Source organism: Bos taurus, chromosome 5 (genome assembly GCF_002263795.3).
Source record: "Bos taurus isolate L1 Dominette 01449 registration number 42190680 breed Hereford chromosome 5, ARS-UCD2.0, whole genome shotgun sequence".
Lineage (NCBI taxonomy): Eukaryota > Metazoa > Chordata > Mammalia > Artiodactyla > Bovidae > Bos > Bos taurus.
In genome coordinates, this window is record NC_037332.1 from 29,923,335 (window position 1) to 29,938,007 (window position 14,673).

Genomic DNA, 14,673 nt, shown 5'->3' on the forward strand with positions numbered 1-14,673 from the left:
TTTATTGACAAGTGAGCATTTATTGAGTGTTTACTATGTGCAGAGCACTGTGCTACCCAGGACAGATGAGGGAAGATAGAGAGGAGGGTGCCATCTGAGAACCAAAAGGAGCCCTGCCCCCACAGGGCTCATAGTCTAGCTGGGAGGCACTGCCCAGATACAGAATCGCAGCTTAAAGACCCAAAAGAGTATTGAAGCAACCCACGAAGGGGCAAAGTCATCTGGCGCAAAGTAGGAGTGCGGAGGTGGAAGCAGCCGAGGCCCAGTGGCCAGCCCTTCCTCCCCTCGGCTCAGAATCTCCCCATTCTCCAGCTTGGGGACCTGAAGTACTGTCCATCTGCCTCTATGCTGCCCTGCCTCTGTCTGGTTTGGCATGGGACCTCCACCCTCCTCCAGGCTGGGTGCTCTTTGAGGGCAGAAACCAGCCTGTGTTCTTCGTCATTGTCTGCCCACCTGGCCCCAGCCCTCCCCCCACCCAAGACTGGCAGGCCAGTTGCTCTGATTTCTGCCCAGGGCTCCCAGGAGGGCCCTAGAGTGGCCCCAATACAGGCCTGATCTGGTCTGACATCTGAGTGGAAAGATCATGGCATTTTGCATAAGAAGGCTTGAATTCAAGTCTTAGCTCTACCATATACAGCTGTGTGACTTTAGTCCAGTTGTTCAGCCTCGGCCTGAAATGGGAAGGACAGTATTTGCTCAGCCTGTCTTGCAGGGTTGGGAAATAATTGCAGGAGGTGATAAGGAAATGCTTTGGAAAAAGTAAAACGCAACACGGCTATCGGGTGCCGGCCTTCCCTAACCTCCCTGAAGTTTTAGGAGGATTAGATGAGCTAATGCATGTAAAGCACCCAGCACAGAAAATGGGACACAAAAGTGCTTAACAGGTGTAGTTCCCCTCCATCCCATCACTTGAATCCTTCTGTGGATTCTGACCTCAGTGATCCCAATCTGGGCGATCGGGGCTGGAAGCAGTAGGGATCTCACATTAAGTTCAGGGGACAGTGTCATCTTGGAAGAGGAATAGCTGAGAGGAGAAATTTTTGGCAACTTCTAGAGGGATCTGTGGAGAAGGAAATGGCAACCCACTCCAGTATTCTTGCTTGAAAAATCCCATGGACAGAGGAGCCTGGTGGGTCAGAGTTCAGGAGTTGCAAAGAGTCAGAAACTATTGAGTGACTGAACATAGCACAGAAACATCTGTTGGGAAGAAGTGAGGAGGGGATGCAATACCTGAGACACGGCCAGGCTTGGCTTACAGCTCAGTACCTTGTTCCCTTTGAAATTCCAGTGCAAGGACACTCAGCTGCCAGAAGTACAGCCCTGGGGGTCACTTTGGACTCTGACTTGACCCCTTCTCCAGGAATGAGGCCAGGTGGCTGTCATCAGCTGTTGAGGATTGGGAGAATCATCTCCATAGCATCTATGACTGAGGGCAGGCTTTTGCTAACCCGAAGGAAGGTTTGGTCAAGGAAGACAGAAAAGAGCTTAGAGGAGGCAGTGGGCACAATTACAGATATGTGTTCCTTATCCAGTGTGTCTCTGAAGGGAGTGGAGGGCCCGAAGGGGCTGGAGGCTCTGGTGCACAGCGATGCTTGTGCAGTGTGGGACAGACACAGAGAAAAGCCTTGAAAGCATGACGGCATCAGAGCACAGAGAAGGGGGCTCTCAGTGTGGTCCTTAGGTCAGCGATGCAACAGGCTGGAGAGGGAGGGGAGAATGGCTGGCATGGGTGGTGGGAGGCGGGGAGAACAATGTGGAGGCTCAGGGTTGGGAGAGGTGAAGAGGCTGGATCAGGATGGGGCTAGCCCCACACCCATCTCCTGCTGGTACCTTGGGGCCCCAGGGTCTGCCTTTGCTTTAACCACCAATTAAAGGATGTCCAGGAGGCCAAAGGTCATGCCCCTCTGGATTCTTCCCCCCACCCCACCCCACCCCACCCCCAGGAACAGAAATAGCGAAATGATCCCACTAATGCGTGATAATGGTATGAGGAATTATAGTTCACACAGCATCTTTACATGCATGATCTCACTTAATCCTAGTTAATCTTGTTTGAGAAACATCGCACTGGCCTGTAAATTTAGAAGGCCCGGCTCTAGACATAGACCTGTCTCTGCCTGGACAAGTCATTTCCCCTTGTTTGGCCTACAGTGTGCTAGGCTGCTCTCTCCACAATAAGGTCCTTTGGGGGGAGCCAGAAGGAAGGGAGCAGTAGGGCTGGGGAGGTGGAAGGGAGAGAGGGGAAGAAGAGCTGCTTCCTGGGAAGGGACCGGAAGTGGGATAGGTGATGGGGGCATGTTGCCTGGTGCCTGTGGTTACGTGCCTGAGTGCCTTGCCCAGCCAGCCATAGGTGTGTGCTGGGTGAGAGGGCTCACTTGCGAAACTGAGTGTCTCCTTTCAAGAAGTGTCTAGTTGCAAATCTTCCCCCTCCCAAGACAAAGGCCAGGGGCCCCGCTAAGGCCTTTTGTTTTCTCTGCCACAGTGGGAGGCTAATCTCTCAGTCTGGAGCCCACCCGCCTCCACCCTCATTCCCCCCCCCCGCCGAGATGGGGTCTCAGGTACACCTGCTGGATATGCACATACACACATATGCATGCTTCTTCTTCCTGGGGCGAGGTCCTCTCTTAGGGCAGGAGGGAGGTCCTTGGCCCTCAACTTCCCTCTCCCTGCTCCCATCTCAGGCCAATTCTGGGGGAGCTGTCTTCTGGTTGAAACCTCGCTGCCTTTAGTAGCGGTTCCTGGCAAATCTTAGGACCCAGTGCTGCAGCTTGGGAAAACTTGCCTGAAGGGGCAGAGTCGGGAGTGGAAATCAGTGCCTCCCTCCAGCCCTCTCAGAGTGGCCTCCACACCTCCCTCTTCCCTTCTCCTGGGGAGCGCGCTTAGCGCTCCTGGGGACAGGACACCCCCACTGCAGAGGACTCGGATTTATTGCAGGTGGGGCGGGAGGGGTCAAGAAGGGAGTGAGAGGTGATCAGCCAGGGCACACTTGCGCCAGCGCAGGCACACCTGCTTACACTCAGGAATGTGCACGGCCCTGCACTTGGGGACAGAGAGGCACAGGGGGACGAACAAGCAAAAAATCATGGGGCACCTTTTCCAGCTCCCGTCCCCCAGTGCACTTGCGCAGGCTCTCGGAGGAGGCTTCTAGCTCCGCCCTCCCACCCCAGCTGGGCGCCATTGTCCCCAACTCCCTGCCAGGCGCCTCAGGGTCCCCTACTTGCTGCCCCACGCAGCCTCAGGCCAGGGGAATCTGCCAGGCTCACCGCGGTGCCAGGGGCCCTGGCCACTCGGCGCGTCTTGGAAGCAGCTACTGTGCCCTGGGGGCCGGATTCGAGCCTGGGGAGAGGGGCTCCGGCGGGGTGGCGGGCGGGCGGGCGAGCTCCCCCAGCCCGTCCCGGCGCTCAGGCCTTGCTGCCGCGCGGGAGGCTCTGCGGGGAGTGCAGCTCCACCGACTGCCGCCGCCGCACTTCGCGCTCCTCCCAGTCGGTGTCGGGCTCCAGCCCCTTCAGCACCGCCAGGCGCTCCGACAGGCTCTTGGCGGGCGGGAACAGCACGTAGTTGTAGAGGAGCGAGGCCACGATGGCGCCCACCAAGGGTCCGATCCAGAAGACCTGGGGGGCGAGCGAGAGGGCGGCTCGAGAGATGCTCCTCTCCCCGTTGGCGTTGAAAGGGGGCCTCGCGTGGTGAAGGGTATCAAACGCTCTTCCGTGTGAATAGGGAGGAGAAGCGAGCAGCGGGAAGACTTGTTAGTTGTGGGGTAATGGGGCGAATTCAGTGCGGACTCCCTGGTCACCTTGGACAAGTTACTTGGCCTCTCTGTGCCTTTCCTCACTCTAATACCTAACGCCTAGGGTTGTTGTGAAAACTCTGAGTCAATATTTGCAAAGCACTTAGAATAAGTCCTGGCACATACTAAGGAAGAACTAGATAAGTGCTAAATGATAGAAATATGTAGCCTAGTATAAATAATTACCATTTATCAAATTCTAAGGCACTGCATCATCTCTTTTAAACCAGTAACCTCACTTAATCTTTCCCCAAAGCCAAAGGAACAAAGGATACACTCTTATCCTTATTTATAGATGTAGAAATGGAGTCTCTGGGGTCAGACCTGAAAGGTGGACCCAAGACTCCCAGTAGCCCCAGGAGGAGGATTGGGGGTGGGGTGAATTTGCTGATCCCACTGCTCTCCCTTCTAGTGGAGATGGGTTTCTGCGGGAGGGGAAGACAGGGAGGTCTCAGCCATTACCCAGTGGTCGTCAAACTTGCCGGTGACGATAGCTGGAGCCAGGGAGCGGGCGGGATTCATGGAGCAGCCAGTGTAGTGGATCTGCAATGGAGGCAGGAGGCAGGGAGGGGAGTGGGGTGAGGATGGGGCCAGAGTCTTCGTGCCCCTCTTCAGTGCTTGACCTCAACCTACAGGGCATTCATGGATGGATGATGAAGTTTGTGCTATATTTACAGGCCTTGCTATTCGTTTGAAGCTGGAGTGCTATCTGTCCCTTTGTGGTGCCTGGGGGTCAAACCCTCTGGAGTATGTCCATGTGTCTGTCCCTCCTGGGAGGTCTGTGTATCTGTCTCTCTCGGGGTGTCTCTGTGGCTGTCACTTTCGAGGGTTCTGTGTATCTATCTCTAGAGCAGTCTGTGTATCTGTTTCTTTGGGGAAAGTCTGTGTGTCTGTCCCTCCAGGGAGGCTGGAATCAGTGGCCACGACCTACCCCAAGGAGGTGGCCCAGGGCCACAGAGAACCCGATGGAGAGGGCAGGGGTGCCCACGTTGTCTCCACGGCGCTCGTCAGTGGAGGCGAAGATACAGAGCACGAGCTGCAGTGTCAGGAAAAGCTCCACAGTAACGGCCTGGCCGGCTGTCGAGTTGTTGTTGAGCTGGGGACAGAGGAGGGGGACACACTGAGCCTGCTCCCCACACTGGTGTCATCTTCCTGCCCACCTGCAGCCAGGGACCCAGATAGGCCTCCGGGCACAATCCGCCAGGGCGCACGAGCCACCTTAGTCCACACTACTGGTGGGTTCTAACTGGGCCATGGCACACAGGCAGGGGGATGGACCCTATGACTGACTACTTGTGGTTCCCAGGCTAGAGGTAGGGAAACTAACTCCTTAGCCCATTAGGTTTGGTAATTGGGATTGTGTGCCTGCAGTGTGAGAGGAAAAGGGTACTGAGATGTGGAATTTCTGTTTCCTGAAGAACAAGGAGGGAAGAGGTTTTGATTGCAGCAGGAAGTTTTAGGCCTGGTTATAGGAAGACCTTCCTCGCTATTTAAGCCATAGGATACTGGTGTAATGAGAGGCCGGTGGTCTTTCCTCCTATGGTCAAAGGGCTCCCAGGAACAGGATCAAGGGACTGGCTCAGGGGCTGGCACTAGTGTGCTCCCTTCCCCCAGGAGTCCAGTGTACAATATGCTTGTTCCCCTTGACCTTGCCTATTCCTCCTGCATTTCAGGCGTCAGTTTTGCCCTGTGGATTTGCTCTCTGCACTTCCTGCGGAGGTTGAGGTGGGGGTCCCTGTACTGTGATGCTTCCAACCCCATGTGGGGTGCCCATGGTCCCAGCAGACCTTACCTTGTAACGAGAGAACCTGGGGCTGAGTGAAGAGGTGATTTCATAACTCAGCCACACCCAGTACTGGATTTCTCTCTGGGTTTTGTTATCTTGAACCCTACACCCTGTCCTCTGGGTCTGGGCACTGCGCTGGGTGAAGCTGGGATAGCCCTGAGCTCCCACACTCCTTCTCCAGGCTCTGAACCCCCACCTCAGGTCCTAACCATCAAGATGGCACCCTTGGGCCTCTATGGAGTCTAACCTCAACTCCCTCTCATTTTCCAATATCAGAGCCTATAGTGGGGGCAGTGAAGAGCTTTGGAGACAGACACTGTGGAGCCTCTGACTTGCTGTGGGGCTCTATTTATTTCAGCTTCAGTTTGTCTTTCTGTAAAATGGGGATAGCAGAATGGATCCTGGAGGACTGTGAGTCTGGAAATGACAAAGGCAGAGCCCCAGCTCCATTCCCTGGTAAAGAGTGGTCTAAAGGAGAGAGTATGGATGTGGGTTCGGTGTCAGACAGCTCTGGGTCCATTTCCAGGTGCTGACACGGCTCTGTGATTTGAATCAATTGAATGCTGAACCTCAATTTTACCACTCAGAGTGGAGGATCGCAGAATTCTCCTTATAGTGTTGTACCAAGAATGAGATGAAGTCTGGCTTGCCACAAAGCAGATGCACATCAGTGGTAAATTCTTGGTGGGCAGACTGGCTTTTCCAATGACTCCAGAGGACACCTGGGACAGCCATGGGGGTCATCTGGCTCTTCCTAGCCTCAGGACATGTCAGTCTCATTGCTGCCTCGTTCCAGCCAGGAAAGTTCTCCCCAGGTCATCAAGATGGTAAATGCTGAGCAGAAATTCGGAGGAGCCTCCCAGACCCTTCCCTCCTGAGGGCCCCAGTCAACTGTGAGATGATGGAAGAGCAGGAGGTTGTGTCCTCACGGCCCCTTAGCACTCACGTTGCCCTGCTATTAGAGGGGATTTCCTAGTCACACATTCTGAGGCTTTCTTGACCATGCTTTCAAGAAGTTCCTCTTTTAGTCTAACTAGACCTCATCTTGCTGCAAACTGAACTAATTTCATTCTCAATGGAAATGGTCAGACTTCTCAGTCTATCCATCACAGTGGTCACTCTTGCCTTCTCTCAAACTTGAGCCCCCAGACTCATCATATTTTCCATTTTGAAGAGAGAAGTTCCCTAGTGGGGACACCCTTGCTCCTTGCATGAGGAAGGCCACCTGTACGGGGGAGGGAATGGCCACAGAGACCACGCAGGGCTGTTCAGAGACATCAGAGCTTACATCCAGTGGCCTGGGGGTAGGGAAGGCCAAGAAATGCTGGAGACTGAGGCATGAAAGAAGCACTCGCTTTCCTGGCTTGGAAGAGGAGCAAGAGTTAGAGCTGTGTTGAGGGACACAGGCTGTCTCTTCCCACCCATGCCCTCAGATGCCCAGGCCTTGCCCAGACCCAGGAGAGGGAGAGGGCAGGGTTGTGGAGGGGGAGGGGCCACAGCGTCACCCTCAGCTCCCAAAGCCACTGGTCATGTCAATCACCTCATGGGCTCTGGGGACATTTTCCAAGGTCTGGAGAGACTTTGACCCTTCAGTTTTGCCCTGGGTTCGCTATTTTCCTTGATGTCAACAAACTCTTGAGCTTTTAGCCTGTCACTTCCCTTCTCTGAGCCTCTGTTTCCTCGTTTGCAAAACAAGGCTTAGATGGTGGCTCAAAGAGGGAATATTGGTAGGGTAGAGAGATCACAGGTTTGACAGTCAAGCCTGGGTTTAAAGACTAGCTTTGGTACTTCCTCCTTCTGAGTCTCAGCTTCCATGTCCTTAAGAAATGGATCTTCTCATCCCTCCCTTATAGGTTGTCGTAAGTTATCCACGTGTGGCTAGCATGGAGTCCTTGCTGTGAGCCCTGTACACAGTGGATGCTGAAGGAATGTTGGGTCCTTCTTCCCTCAGGAAGATGCTGGGGACTAGCTCTCTGAAGTTCCTTCTTCATAGTCTTCATAGCAGACTATGTCTGCTTGGGGACTCCGTCCTCCGTGAGTTCTAGCACAGCCCTCACTGCAACGCCAGCATCGGTCAACAGAGTCCTTGATGTGGCTCTCCCTCTAAGAGGCTCAGGGCAGAAGGTACCAGCAGACCCGTGGGTACCCAGCCGCTGTCTGACATTACTGCTCCTTCCACCCTGACTCTCCTGTGGCAGCTATGTTCCTGGCTCCAGCATTTCTGCCCCTTCCCCATCCCACCTCTCTCTGTCTCCCCACCTAGACCCTCACCCAGATGTGGTCGTTCCCATCTCATCCTTCACAGGGGACTCCCTAGGATCTTCCCTTCTGGAAAGGACACAGTTCCGGTTACTCACGGCATTGACAGCCAGGTCCCCTCGGATAGCTGGTGGTGTGATCTCATGGAGCAGGGCGGCCCCGGCCACAGCCCCCAGCAGCTGGGCGGCCACATAGAAGACAGCGCGGAGAAAGGAGACGTGGCAGCCCACCAGGCAGGCCACAGTCACGGCGGGGTTGATATGGGCCCCACTGACATGGCCCAGAGCCTGCACCAGGGTGCCGATAGCCAGACCGAAGGCCATGGCGATCTGCAGCACAGAGGGCAAGGCCTGTGGCCAGTTGAGGGCTGAGCCGAGGCCAAAGAAGACAAAGAGGAGTGTGGCCAGGAACTCTGCAAGCACTGCCCTGGAGAAGGCTATGGACCGGAGTTCCCACATGCTGCGGAGCCTTCCGTGGGCTGGCCCAGGGGTCTCGGGGTGGGGAGCTTGCAGCTCTTGCTCTCCCTCTGTCTGTCTGTCTCTCTCTCAGGGTCTCCGGGGAGGCTGGCCCTGGGCATTTATAGGGCCCCTCCATCCTGAATTTGGACACGTGAGATGTAGGTGGAGTCTGGCCGATACCCTTTCTCCCCTATGGCCGCCTCCTGCCCCTACCCCCTACCCCTGGGCGCAGCATGCCTATCACCCCATCTAGGACTTCACAGCTGAATGGAGTTCCCCATTAATGAGCTCCAGATAGGGATTGACGTCCCCTGGTTTTCCGTGTTTGTTCCCTAGGTTATCCTAGGGCAGCTGCCCCAGGGCCTCCCCTGTCCCCACCGGTCCTATGGGGATTCTGTACGGCTTATGCTGCCAAACCCCTCTCTCTGATTCAAACTGTTTGCCAAGTCAGGGGCAACACCTTACAGAACTGACCATGAAACAGGGTGTCAGTGCTACCCCTTCTGGAGATCGGGACATCCTTCCTGCTGACTGAGCTCCATCTCGCAGGGGATGGAAAACAACCGGTTGGTGTGACACGAACCTTCCAAGGCATAGAGGTTTCGTGTCTCTCCTGTGTTTGCTTTCTTGCACTCAGTCATCCATAAATCATTAAGCTTCACTTGCTCCCTGGAACCCCTGCCAAATAGCAGCTTTCATAGCCTGGAAGCAGGGGGCAATTTAAGAGGCGCTGGGATCCTGGCCTTGGGTGATGGAGTCAAGCTCAGGTCGACTGAGGAAGCCATGGTTTTCCATTCCATAGTGCATCTCTGTGATTTCAAAAGGGGATAATAAACCTCTGTGGGCTTGGGGTTTAGATTAAATGAACTAATGTATGGAAAGTGCTCAGAGCTGCTCCTGGCCCACAGCAAGCTGTCAGTTGATATCATCTGTTATTAATAGCATTATTTGTACCATCAGGAGGGACCATGACTCCCCAAACTCACATGTTAGGGTCCCGGAAGCTGTGACAGGCTCTAGGCATCCCTAGAGCTCGGAGCCACCCAAGCCACAAGGGGAGGACGTTTCTGTGGGGCAGTGAGCTGTGCAGGCTCGGGGCGACTGCAGTAAGTGACTCCCTGGTCTGAGTGCCCACTCAGTCCAGCCTCTGGGCAGTGCCACCTCCTGCCATCAATGCTGCCCTGACCTGGGGTCCAGGAGACATTAGGTCCCATTACATCACATTTTTTTGATCTCTCCAGCCCTGCTCCCTGTCCTGGGGACCCAGAGGCAGGTCAGGGCCTATGTGAGACTAAGAGAATCAGCTTCTTGGCTCTGCTCTACCTCCTGTCCCCGGGGCAAGTCACAGTCCCAGGAACAGAAATCTGAGAGTGACTGGAAACCGCAGAGTGGAGCCCCCCATGATGCCGCATGCCCTCGGATAGTCCACACACACTTTCTTGTCTCTCCTCTTTGATCAAAATGTTCATGACCTTGAGAGAGAAAAAGTGGCTGACCCATTATTCTGAGCAGGATCTCCCCTTACCTAGTCAAATGAAAAGTCTCTTACCTCCCAATAAAACCCCCAAGAGGTGTCATGACTTCTCTCTGTAGCCCTTAATCCACATCCCAAACTGTGTATGTGTATGTTGGCCTTCAGTCACACGGCCATAAATTTAGAACCCAGTGGTAAGATACCACTCTAAGACAGAGGTCGTCTAGCCTATGAATCTATTTTACAGACTACAGCATGAAGTACAGAGAGACTGAGACTCACTCATGTTCTGGTCTGGACACAAGTCTGAAAGCAGGGGAGGACGCCAGCCATGACCGGGCCCCTGGTCGGGTTGTTCCTTCCTTTTGAGCCGGAGTGGAAGGTGTTCCTGAGAAGCTGGAGGGTTCCAGCCGTGGTCCCTGTTTGGTGAGAAGCCCCAACCCGGGGAGGGTTGTATTTTGTTTACAGTGATCACAACACTGTGTAATTTTAAAAACATAATTTTGCTTAATTATGTTTAATGAACAGAGGAAACATTGTTTCAGCTGTGTATTTTTTGGTTAATATGCATGCTGTATGCTGTGTATGTGTTCAGCTGTGTCCGATTCTTTGAGACCCCATTGATTGTAGCCCACCAGGCTCCTCCATCCATGGAATTTTCCAGCAAGAATACTGGAGCAGGCTGCTATTTCCTACTCCAGGGGATCTTCCCAACCTAGGGATTGAAGACACCATGTCTTATGAGGAACAAGGTGCCATCAGTTGTGTGATGCACTGCTAACTAGAGTGTGACAAAAACGCTTGGAGACAGATGGTGAGATGGTCACACAACACTGTGAATTCACCTGATACCACTGAATCGTTCACATACAGACGGTTAGGGTGGTAGGTTTTATGTTATCTTAGAAATAATTTTTAAACATAAGTGAAGGAAAACAACCCCCAAAATGCTTTATTCCTAATTTTTGTTTTGTACTTATTGAAAAAAGTCTTTCAGATTTACGTAGATATCAGAAGAAAAGCTATGACAATTCTAGACAGCATTTTAAAAAGCAGAGACATTACTTTGCTGACCACGGTCTGTCTAGTCAAAGCTATGGTTTTTCCAGTAGTCATGTATGGATGTGAGAGCTGGACAATAAAAAATGCTGAGCACCATGAATTGTTGCCTTCAAACTGTGGTGCTGGAGAAGATTCTTGAGAGTCCCTTGGACAGCACAGAGCTCAAACTAGTCAATCCTAAAGGGTATCAACCCTGAATATTTATTGGAAAGTCTGATGCTGAAGCTGAAGCTCCTGTACTTTGGCCACCTGATGTGAAGAGCTGACTCACTGGAAAAGACTTGGATGCTGGGCAAGATTGAAGGCATGAGAAGAAGGGGATGACGGAGGATGAGATGGTTGGATGGCATCACCGACTCAATGGACATGAGTTTGAGCAAACTCCGGGAGATAATGAAAGACAGGGAAGCCTGGCGTGCTGCAGTCCATGGGGTTACAAAGAGTCAGATATGACAGACCAACTGAACACAATAGCATTTAGTCAAAAGTCACTCTTTTGAACACATGAAAAAAGGATATTATAAGCAAAACAAATGGCTAAAAGAGTTCTAAAATTTCTTCACATTCAGTTTGGCTTTCCTAAAATCCTTTTTCGATTCCAAGTTGAGTCCCGGATATTTCTTTGCAGTTTCGCCCTCAGTGCCATCTGAAGTGTAGCGATCCATCATTTCTTACAAGATTGTCTGCCGTGTTTCTGTAAGTGTACCTCGGGTGTTTTCTTGCTTCATGTGTGACTGCCAATCATTTTGCCCTTTGCTCAGTAGTAAAACAACAATTTCATCTGCTTGTGGGACTCTTCCTTTCTTGGGTCCCATAAAACACTTGGCAGTTGTTTTACAAGAAAAATACAGCCTTGTGGTCATTCTTCAATAACAACTATTTGCTTCACTAATGTCATATTCTTGGCAGGCAGCTCTGTTTCTGTGTCCTTCTGTACACAAAATAACTTTGTTTAACTGCTAAACCATAGGGTAACTTTTTGAAGACATTTTCAATAGCAATTAAACTGAACAGATGTAGGAATGAGAAGGCGTGAAACTCAAAGGACCGAATTTAAATATGCACAGGTAATGACAACCATTCCCAGCTGTTGTAAGATACCACGATCATTAAGACATTAGAATGAGAGGAAAAAGGTACACCTTAGGACTGATGAAATACAGCAGTTATAAGACTAAACTTGCATTAAGTGCTCACTGTTTCATGAACTCCTTTAGACATTCCTACATGCATTAACACTGTTAATCTTCACAGCAATCCTATGAGCTAAAATTATCATCTCATTTTTTATGAGATGAGGAAAATGAGAGAGGTTAAGTAACTTTTCTGAGATCACACAAGAAGTGGGGAGGCAGAATTAGAATCCCAGGTGTTTGATGTTTTGGTTTATTTTTTTGGCTGTGCCACGTGGCTTGCAGGAATCTTAGTTCCCCAACCAGGGGTTGAACTGGGTCCCCTGCAGAAGTGTGGAGTCCTAACCACTGCACCACCAGGGAAGTCTCAGGAAGTCTGACTTAGAGAGGATATTTTTAATTGTGGAAGTGAATTTCTGCCTCATACCCACCCTGTGAAATAATCAAGATAGGGAAGAAGTGAGAAAGAAAGTTAAAGGATGCTGAAGACTAAAGAAGCAGGGATTTATATGTGGTTTGCTGGAGGCTTGAAGGAGGTGGCTGAGAGTCTGGAAAAACAGAAGTAGGAGGAGGGTATCTGTGGGGAGCTGGGCCAGTAAGGGTGCCCCACGTAGGAGCACAGTGACAGAATTCAGAACTGCTGCTATCTGACAGATAACAGGTGTGTTTCCTGCTCTGAGCGGAGCTGCAAGTGCCCTCCATCCTCCCATCAAGGTCAGTAAAAGCAGGTCACATACCACAGCCTGCGCGGCTGGAACTCTGGGGAAGGAGAGACAAAGAACAGGGCAGATCCACAGTGGCTGAAGTGGGACAGAATAAAAAGAGAGCCTCAGCAGCAGCAGGTGGAAAGGGTGGGAGCCTGGGGCTCCGGTCCCCTCTGGAAGCCCCAGAAACCTTGCAGGGGATCGGGTCCATGGAGTTCTGGGATGGAATGTGAGCGTTTCTATGGAGGGTTGCCAGATAAAACACTGGATACCCAGGTACATGTGAATTTCAGAGAAATAACAAATTGTTTAGCATAAGTAGATTCAACGCAATATTTGGGACATACTTACATTGAAAATTTACTCATTATATGAAATTTAAATTGAACTGGGGTATCCTGTATTTTTCTTTGCTAAAGCTGACAACCCTACTCTATGCAGAAGTGAAGAGAGGACCTAGAGGACCGAAAGCCTGGAGGCATCTGGATTTCAAACTAAATTCTCACATGGACTTTTAGGACTGAGTCTTAATGGCCACATTTAATCCAGGAGGAAACTGAGGCACAGAGAGGTTTTTAAAGTTGCCTGTGGACTTCCCTGGTGGCCCAGTGGTTAAGAATCTGCCTGCCAATGCAAGGGACAAGGGTTCGATCCCTGATCCAGGAAGATCTCACATGCCTTGGAGCAACTAAGTCTGTGAGCCACAACTACCGAGCCTGAGCTCTAGAGCCTATGCTCTGCAGCAAGAGAAGCCACTGCAATAAGAGGCCCACTCACTGCAATGAAGAGTAGCCCCTGTTCTCAGCAAGGGTGAAAGCCCATACACTGTAACCAAGACCCAGAGCAGCCAAAAAAAGAGAAAGTTGCCTAGGATCAAAGGTAAGTAGCCGAGATAAGTTATAACTACAGGTGTGTCTGATTTAGAAATTCAGACTTTTGCCCCCCGGGTTGGCTGACTTTGTTCCCAAAGGCCAGGCAGTCCTGAAAGCTGAGGCCCAGGTAGAGACAGGCTCACGCTCCTGGGGAGACAAAGATAGCTTCCGGCTATCTCCCTCCTGCCCATGCAGTAGAGCACAAGGATGAAGAAGACCTCACCTATAACCTCCTACAGCTCCCACCGCCCAGAGGACAGGGCCAGACCAACCCCTCTGCTTTGGGGCCCTGATCCATGTTGTTCCCTCTGCCTGGACGTGTGTCCCCACCATTTTCTCACGGCTGACTTTTCCTCAAACTCCAGACCAGTGACTTTCAAACCCTTTTAATTGAGACTTGCAGGAAGAAATGCATTTAATATCTTAACCCATTAACATTATCTCAATAAAAAGAGATATAACTATAACATTACACAAAGCAATATTTCCTAAATGTGATGTTTTAAATTCCTCTACTCTGTTTCACTCAAAAACTCATTAAGGTCACAGCTACTAAATAGACTTCATGACCCACCAACAGGTTGCCACTCAGTTTGAAAAACGCTGTTTTTGATTCTGGCTTAAAATCCCTTTCTCAGTGGGGAAGAGAGTGTTGGTGGGTTTAAGAGGGGGTGGGAACAAGCTTGTTCTCTTTGAAGAGAATTAGGTGTGAGTAAGAGATTCCCTGGTGGCTCAGATGGTAAAGAATCTGCCTGTAGTGCAGGAGACCTGGCTTTGTTTCCTGGGTCAGGAAGATCTCCTGGAGAAGGGATGGCTACCCACTCCAGTACTCTTGCCTGGAGAACTCCATGGACAGAAAAGCCTGGTGGGCTACAGTTCACGGGGTCGCTAACAGTCGGACACAACTGAAGCAACTTAGCATGCAAGCATGTTAATCATAAACTCAGCACCTATCACTGGGCCTGGCACATTAGAGGTGCTCAGTCAATGTTTGTCAAGTGGATAGTGAGCAAATCCACCAGTTCTTGTCCTGTCACCCTCACCCCAGCCCACTTACACCCTGCCCAGCACCCTCTGTGTTTCAGCCACATGACCATCTTCAGGGACCCGATCAGAAGAGAAGCTGATTCTCAGAGCT

General features: G+C 51.5%; 1 protein-coding gene across 2 annotated transcripts; it reads right to left on the reverse strand.

Annotated features, from left to right (window-relative positions):
* On the reverse strand, positions 1-8,392 carry AQP2 (aquaporin 2). Of its 2 annotated transcripts, XM_024992022.2 has the most exons (5): positions 7,931-8,392; positions 4,719-4,883; positions 4,270-4,330; positions 3,264-3,611; positions 1-2,782 (listed from the first exon to the last, which is right to left on the reverse strand). In XM_024992022.2, the coding sequence occupies exons 1-5, from the start codon at positions 8,288-8,290 to the stop codon at positions 2,652-2,654; spliced, it is 1,065 nt and encodes a 354-aa protein (XP_024847790.1). In that variant the 5' UTR covers positions 8,291-8,392; the 3' UTR covers positions 1-2,651. The 2 variants fall into 2 exon arrangements, with proteins under 2 accessions (XP_024847790.1, NP_001094669.1); NM_001101199.1 differs by lacking the exon at positions 1-2,782 and having other exon boundaries at positions 2,910-3,611; positions 4,250-4,330; positions 7,931-8,385.
* Between the last annotated feature and the right edge of the window lie 6,281 nt (positions 8,393-14,673).

Bases quoted from the DNA above. Each gene is read 5' to 3' on its own strand.
- AQP2 (XM_024992022.2), bottom strand. From the start codon at position 8,290: ATGTGGGAACTCCGGTCCATAGCCTTCTCCAGGGCAGTGCTTGCAGAG. The intron at 4,884-7,930 runs GTGAGTAACCGG...CTCTGTCCCCAG, and splicing joins GGGACCTGGCTGTCAATGCC to CTCAACAACAACTCGACAGC. The intron at 3,612-4,269 runs GCAAGTTTGACG...CTCGCCCCCCAG, and splicing joins GGCTCCAGCTATCGTCACCG to GTCTTCTGGATCGGACCCTT.